Consider the following 8,520-nt stretch of genomic DNA (forward strand, 5'->3'; position numbering starts at 1 on the left):
ACATTACGAACATTAGAATAATAATAAAATTAATGTTTTTCATTTTCATTGTTTATTTATATTCGACCGTTAATTGAAGATTCTGTTGATTTTTTTGAGCTCAAGGCCGGGTTGAAATAAAACAATCTGTTTTTGTTGTTTTTAAATCGTCTACATTTCGATTTCAGTCTGAAGTCATCATCAGGAATGCAATAAATATCTTAATTACAAAAATTGCATAAAAGACTGTCAACATACTATATATAAGCACAACTTAAACATTCGGCTGCGCCTGGTACACTAATGTGTGCAAAAAACAAAAGATTTAACAAACCAAACAACGAGACGAAATGGACATAAAAATATAAACAAATGAAAGAACAATAATTGTAAACAAAAAAACATAAAAACAACATTGCATTGGACGGCACGCCGTACGACATAAATATGTATGCAAATCATCCAGCATTGCAATGTTATCTAGAGAAGTTCGGACACGGAACGAATAATAGACAACAATATTAGGATTATTTGTTTTGCCTTAAGTATATGTTGCGGTAGACGTGTGAACAGTTTTCAGTGTCGGTTTTGAAATTCATCCTTTTATCATTAGGGGTGTTCACAATGTGGAGCATTTCTAATATAAAGCGTTTGTGGTAATTTTTCTCTTCCTCTAAGACACTCACATTATCAAAATCAGGGTAATGTCCCGTGTCTTTACAGTGGAATGACAAGGCCGTCTTGTTGTCCGAGTAAGTATTCCTTAATTCTACGTTCGATTTGTGAGCGGAAATCCTTGCCTTAAGTTTGGATTTGGTTGTCCCCACATATACTTGTTTGCATACGTGGGACCCGTCGCCAATACATGGAANTTTCAGTCTGAAGTCATCATCAGGAATGCAATAAATATCTTAATTACAAAAATTGCATAAAAGACTGTCAACATACTATATATAAGCACAACTTAAACATTCGGCTGCGCCTGGTACACTAATGTGTGCAAAAAACAAAAGATTTAACAAACCAAACAACGAGACGAAATGGACATAAAAATATAAACAAATGAAAGAACAATAATTGTAAACAAAAAAACATAAAAACAACATTGCATTGGACGGCACGCCGTACGACATAAATATGTATGCAAATCATCCAGCATTGCAATGTTATCTAGAGAAGTTCGGACACGGAACGAATAATAGACAACAATATTAGGATTATTTGTTTTGCCTTAAGTATATGTTGCGGTAGACGTGTGAACAGTTTTCAGTGTCGGTTTTGAAATTCATCCTTTTATCATTAGGGGTGTTCACAATGTGGAGCATTTCTAATATAAAGCGTTTGTGGTAATTTTTCTCTTCCTCTAAGACACTCACATTATCAAAATCAGGGTAATGTCCCGTGTCTTTACAGTGGAATGACAAGGCCGTCTTGTTGTCCGAGTAAGTATTCCTTAATTCTACGTTCGATTTGTGAGCGGAAATCCTTGCCTTAAGTTTGGATTTGGTTGTCCCCACATATACTTGTTTGCATACGTGGGACCCGTCGCCAATACATGGAATACTGTATACTACATCAGATTTCTCATGCTTGTAAATACAAATTGGACGTTCTCTTTATCATATAGATTGGAAAATTTGATTCTCTCTGATAATCCTGGGACATAAGTTGCTGTTTTGTAAATTTTCTTATTTGAATCATCATTTTACTTTCCTTCGTTCGGACGAACATAGTAGTTGCGAATAAGCTTTTTAATTAATTTCCCCGGAAAATCATTGTCCTCCAGAGTTTTTATACCCGAGCGCACTTGTGCACAAGGGTATATTAATTTTGTTCACATAACGGTTGTTTGTAACAGCCAAAACGATTCGAGATAGATATAGACAAATGTATACATAAATGATAAGGATGAAAAAAGAAATCGATTAAGCCATGTCTGTCTGTCCGTCCGTCTGTCCGTCTGTCCGTCCGCCCGTGTACACGATAACTCGAGCAAAAATTGAGATATCTCAACGAAATTTGGTATGTAGGTTTCCCTTAATCCAAGGTAGGTTGGTATTGAAAATGGGCGAAATCGGACTTTAACCACGCCCACTTCCCATATAACGGTAATTTCCAGAAATACGAAAACTGCGATATTTTAGTAACTACTGAAGATAATTCACTTAAAATTGATATTTGCAATAATTTTTAGACGAAAAATAAGAATATTATAAATTTTTGGAAAATGGGCGTAGCCACGCCCACTTATGGTTTGTAGCGCCAGCTGTTTGCCACATACGTTAGTGTGCGTTTGGTTGTATGCGTGCGAACTTGATCGAACATACAAAACTACAAGCCAATCAAACCTGTGTTGACCAATTGATGCAGAAAAGAAAGTAATGTGTTGGAGTGAGAAAGTTTGCTAGCTTATGGTTCGGTGAGGCCGTCATGAGTGTACGTGTGTATGTGTGTTAAAGTTCGGCTTAAGCCGTGTTTTTCTTTATGTAATTGTACATAAGTAAGTACATAATACGGTATGGTCACTTGGCAGAAAAAAATATAAAAAGGACCAACATTTAGAAAACGGTTTCAAAAAAACGTAAGTTGCGGTGCTGAAGCGTTAGGCTGTGACTAAGAAGTTACGATACCAAAAGGAAAATATATATATGTAGGTTGTTTTATTTAAGTAATTAAGATTAATAGTTGAGAGTACAAAAGTATTTAAATGGCACTTCTTCAAATTGAATTAGCAAACTCTCGCCGACACGTCTTTTCGGTTTAATCGCCGTCGTTCAACTCCCCTCGTCTTTCGTCGTTTTTCCAATCGTCTTCTCTCTTGCGTCTTCATCGTCTTCTCGTCGATACATGGCTGTTCACGTCTTCTTCTTGTTGAATGTAAGCTTCACAATATATTCCCACATTCGGCCATTCTGATTAAGTATTCGCCCCGAATGCTTCATCGCTATCTATGTCGTCGCCAACCCTGGGCCAGGGTTTTACATACTCTGCGCAAGTAGTTGTATTTTTCGGACCATCACTACTGCCCATCTTCTGTACGTCATACGCATTGTTGTGCTTAACTTTAACAATTTGGTAGGGGCCCAAAAACTTTGGCTGTAGTTTCAGGTTGCTACCAAACTGTGTTCGTTTTATGGTTACAAGGTCACCAACGTTATATCGCGTTGCACTCTTTCGTCGAAGATTATAGGTCTTCTTGTTTTCGCTTTGTAATTTTAAAATACTAGTTTTCGCCTGTGCTCGCAAATCATTTCGTTTGTCAGTGAACGTAGCCAAAATTTCTTTGTTGATGTAGTCTTGTAACTGAAGGTCTTGGTTGGTTCGCATTTTCGTACCAACCAGTAATTCAAACGGAGTCGTAGCAATGCTTCTACAGAATGTTGAGTTGATCGCTTGTTGTACTTTGCTGACATGCTTGTACCACTTGGATGGATCGTCGATGCTGAGCTTAGAGAGTACTGAAATAATGACTGCATTCAGTCTCTCCACTTGCCCATTCACGCGTGGTAGTCCTGTTGTAGTCTTTACCAACTTGATGCCTTCTGCTTCGCAATATTTCAAAAAATCTTGAGAGGTAAAAGCAGAACCCCTGTCCGAGATGATGTACGCTGGATTGCCAAACACCGCACTCTGGTTATTAAGACGTGTAATTACTTCGCTGGACGTTGTCGCTTTTGTTGGATACAGCCAGCAAAATTTCGTGAAAGAATCGATGACGGACAAAATGTGTTTGTAGTCTTTATGTGTTGACTCTAACGGACCCAAAAAGTCTATATGATAAGTAAACAATGGTACGTCTTCCTTCTGCAGTGGATGTAAAAACCCCTCTTGTTTGCCTCGTTTTCGATTTATGATGATGCACGGAATGCAACACTCGATGTACTCTTGAATTTTTTCATCTAAACGTGGTATGTGATACGTTCTGCAAATCAGCTCTTTCGTTTTTTTAGCTGCGAAATGACCTCTGTCATGTGCTTTTCCGATAATCTGCCTCTGCATAGATTTCGGAACTACTAGTAACTCGACGTCGTTAACTAACTTGTACAAAATACCGGCTTTAAGAAAATAGTCGTCGTATGTTTTTGTGTTGTCTTTGATAATTTCTTTTATCGCTTTTAATTTTTCGTCGCTAGCCTGTGCTTGTTCAATGCCCCTGCAAATGTTATGCTCGCTTATCGCCAACACTGGATACCTGCTGAGCGCGTCTACGTGCTTCATACGCGTGCCAGCACGATGCTAAACGGTATAGTCGTACTCTTGAAGGAAAAGGATCCAGCGAGCCACCCTCGTACACAAACTCTGCTTCTCAAGGGTTTTAGTAAAGGCATTACAGTCAGTGACTAGTTTAAAGTGGACGCCTAACACGTAGACGCGAAACTTCGTCAGGGCTTCTATGACTGCGAGTATTTCTAATTCATAGCTGGTATACTTTCGTTGTGCTTCTGTAGTCTTTTTGCTCATAAAATACACCGGGTGCAACTGGCTGTCTACCGGTGATTTTTGAAGCAAAACTGCCCCAAACCCGTCTATAGAAGCGTCTGTATGCACCTCAGTTTCGTACGACTGATTGTAAATGCTGAGCACTGGATTCTCGGTTAGAAGCTTTTTCAAATGATTAACCGCACCCTCTTCCTCTATACCCATGCTAAACTTTATGCTCTTTTTGGTCAACTCTGACAACGGCTTCGAAATTATTGCGTAGTTCGGGATAAACTTTCTGAAGTACCCGGTCAACCCCAGAAAACTTTCTAGCTGCTTCAATGTTTGCGGTACCTTAAAGTTAACTACTGCTTGAATCTTCTCCGGAGATGGATACAGCTTTTGATTCTCAATTATGTGACCAAGAAACTGTATACGCGTTTTCAAAAAATTGCATTTTTTCATATTCAGCTCTAACCCATACTCTTCACATGCCTCGATGACTTCTTTGAGATTTTGGACAGCTTCTTCTTCATTTGTAGCAGGAATTATGACATCATCGACATATGGTAAAGCAATACCCTTACGCCGCAGATGTCGAAAAATGGCATTAACATGTCGCTGGAATACGCCTGGTGAGTTGGAAAGTCCAAACGGCACCTTTCGAAACTGATACTGGCCGTTTTGCGTTACAAAAGATGTGTACCTTCGGCTTGATTCAGCTACAGGTACGTGGAAGAATCCGTTCTTAAGATCGATGGTGCTAAAAACCTTAGCCTCTTGTAATCTGTCTAACTGATCTTCTATAAGCGGTAAAGGGAAATGATCTTTGACAATTACCTTGTTGATTCTGCGAAAGTCAACGCAAAGTCTTGCCGAACCATCATGTTTTTTAACGAGAACTATAGGACTTGTAAACTCGGAGTTCGATTCTTCAATAATGTTTTTCTCAAGCCATTCTTCGATTTGGTCGTCAACAATACTTTGTTCTGTTAACGCCATTCTACGCGGTCGCGAAAATATTGGTGTTTCGTCTTTCAAAATAATTCGCATTTCAATGTTTGTAGTTTTCGATTTTAAAGGTTTATAATTTTGTATAAGTTCCCGCACTTCTTGCTTAGCTGATAGACTCGCGTTATCGCCTATGTCGATATCTTCACTTTCGCAAGCTACGTCTATATTAAACACTGATAGTTCTTCGTTTTGATTAGCATTAGTTAGTTTTCTTATTTTCAAACCCGACGGATTAATTAATATTTCGGCGGTTAAACAAATGTCCGCACCAATTATGATACTATCGTCAAGATATTCAGCACGTACAACATAAAACGTTAAACCGAACTTTTCGTCGTCTACTATTATGGTTTGCTTTAGTTCACCCAGGGGCTTAATATTGGCTGCTTTACCAAAACCGGTCAATTGTACCGCACACTCAGTTAGTTGTCCACTATTTAACTTTTTATAAACATCGATGCTCATTATGTTAGCACTACTGCCCGTGTCGAACAATGCTAAAACACTATAACTTCCAATATTTATAGTTTTACGCATTATGTCGTTTTTGGCACTAACAGTGTTAACTTTTCTCACTGGGTCGTTTGTTTTCTTTGTGCTACAATTTTTTGCAATATGGCCGTATGAATTGCAACCAAAACATTTTCTGCCCTTCTCTTTATTATCACAATTTTTCGATACATGGCCTTTGTCGCCACAATTGAAACACATTAACTCCTTTGCCTCTCTCTTTGCATTTGCTTGAACGCGCACTGGAGTTTCAGCACTACATTTTTCTTTTTCGGTCATTATTTTGTACATCTTTAATTTCTCCTTAAATTCTCTCATGTCTTTTGAGCCGTATAAAATGGTTTTGTTTGTTGTTTTTGTGTCTATTCCGTCAATTACATACTGAACAAAAGCATCGTCGTCAATATGTCCACGAGCCGAAATGTCTTTCAAACGATAAAAAAATTCAAACACACATTCGTTTTTACCACGTTTGCTTTGAGCGAGTGTCTCGTGTATTTGCTTGCTGGTTACGTTAGATTTAAATTCTGATAGCAGCGCTGCTTTCAGTACACTCCACGAGTTCAACCCTCGTTCGCTCGCTACAAACAATTTCGCGATTCCTTTTAGTGCCTTCTTCGCAAAAAGAAACCGCTGAAAATCACTCCACCGCATTAGTTCTGCTTGATTTTCAAATTCTTCTATCCATACTTCTACTGCAATAGAATTTGTGCCGTCGAAATTGCGAATACTCTCCTCTATGTCGCGAAAACTGATTGCAAAGCGTGCTGCCATCGTTCCCTCACTCTCGTTGCTCATCGCTCTGTTGCTGCTACCGCCGCTGTCGTTGCCGTTGTTGATGCTATGTTGCGGCGCTTTGCTTTGCGCATGCGTTAATGTGGTAGTGAGCTGGTTCACTATGGCTGTGTTATTTGCGCTCGCCATGTCTTCGTACGCTTCGTCGTCGCTCGATTCGTCGATCTCAGCATCGCCATCGTGCCTGACACGCTTTAACAAATTGCCCTGTTGTAAGTTGCGAAAAATTCCAACAGCCAACTGCTCACCATTATGCCCAGGCATGGGCAGAGAGTTAGCAGGTGCTAAAAGAGCGTAAGCGTTGCGTGTACGTATACAAGCGAGAGCGCATCGATGAGAACACGACAGCATGCAAAATGAATTAGGTACACTAACACATGCTGACTTTTAGCTCACGCTTGTTTGTGGTAGTGCCCACCTCTGATTATGCCCAATACCCAACACATTGCATATTGATACGAGATCGGCTTGGGTTAGGTTATTCTCGACGTATTTAATTTTTTCGTTATACTCCGCGCTTTGTTCGGTGAAACCGAAACCAACAAACTCGCGCAACCGTTGGCGATTATTTCGGTCGCCCTCGTAGCCGAATACAAATTTATGCAAAGCCGATATGCTTGGCCTTTTGCACAAGCGCAAATTGTCACTAATTAGGTCGTTCAGGCAAGCCATTTCACTTCACACACACACGGACGAGCCCCCAAAATGTAGGTTGTTTTATTTAAGTAATTAAGATTAATAGTTGAGAATACAAAAGTATTTAAATGGCACTTCTTCAAATTGAATTAGCAAACTCTCGCCGACACGTCTTTTCGGTTTAATCGCCGTCGTTCAACTCCCCTCGTCTTTCGTCGTTTTTCCAATCGTCTTCTCTCTTGCGTCTTCATCGTCTTCTCGTCGATACATGGCTGTTCACGTCTTCTTCTTGTTGAATGTAAGCTTCAGAATATATTCCCACATATATATATATATAAAATTTGTTTAAAGTGGTAATTAACAGTGAGTTATTTTAAAAAGTGCTGTGTGGGAATAAAATTAAGGGAAAACGTTTCTAAAGTGCCCCTAATCATCACTTGGAACTGGAGGTAAGTCCTAAGTAAGTTATATATTTGGCATCTAAAATATGCATACATAAATGCACATATGTATGTATGTATGTATATTTCTGTAAAGAAAAGAAAAAGGGCACAAACGTTAAACCTAAGCGTAGCAATACAGTGCATTAAAAATGTTGTAAAAGAAAAAAAAAATCGCCAGAGTTGTGCTAATTTCACTCTACTAATTAATATTTTCAAAGTTAAATACATATGTATGTACGTGAATTCTAAATGAAGTTTTGGTCATTTCAGGTCGCCTGCTGAGAAAGCCAAAGGGCCTCCCTCCATTTTTTTACGGCGACGGAAACCCAAATTAAGAAAAAAAACTCGCTGGCAAATTGGTGAATACTTGGATATCCGGAGTCAACCACCGCCAGCTGCATCGCACATCCAAACGCACCGGAAAATAGAAATCGGTACCTACAGCAACACCAAGGCCCAAATATCAGCACTCACACCAAAAGAAAAGTATCTGCATCTATTCTGGGTTTGCACAGAGATATCAGCACCTGAGTGCAAATCCAAACATACTTTGTTAACACGACCAGTAATCATTTTACAACAACAATACCGACGTCGCGAACAGCTGTGCTAGCCGGAACAGGTCAACGGCCACAACACCTACTTGTGGACCCTGCAAGGCACTAGACAGAGGAGAATAACAGCCGACGGGAGCACAACAGCGTGGGAGAGGATAGCATCCACA

General features: G+C 39.5%; 1 protein-coding gene across 1 annotated transcript; it reads right to left on the reverse strand.

The window, feature by feature from the left end:
- Positions 1–2,965: 2,965 nt before the first annotated feature.
- Positions 2,966–6,981, reverse strand: LOC108373235 (uncharacterized; the record flags this gene model as incomplete). The annotated part of the gene is made up of 2 exons (XM_017629098.1): positions 4,278–6,981; positions 2,966–3,524 (listed from the first exon to the last, which is right to left on the reverse strand). Coding segments are annotated over exons 1-2 (3,263 nt in total), but the record flags the coding sequence as incomplete, so codon positions are not given.
- Between the last annotated feature and the right edge of the window lie 1,539 nt (positions 6,982–8,520).

Source organism: Rhagoletis zephyria, unplaced genomic scaffold, assembly GCF_001687245.7.
Source record: "Rhagoletis zephyria isolate East Lansing unplaced genomic scaffold, Rhagoletis_zephyria_1.1 Rzeph_scaffold_06494, whole genome shotgun sequence".
Taxonomy (NCBI): domain Eukaryota; kingdom Metazoa; phylum Arthropoda; class Insecta; order Diptera; family Tephritidae; genus Rhagoletis; species Rhagoletis zephyria.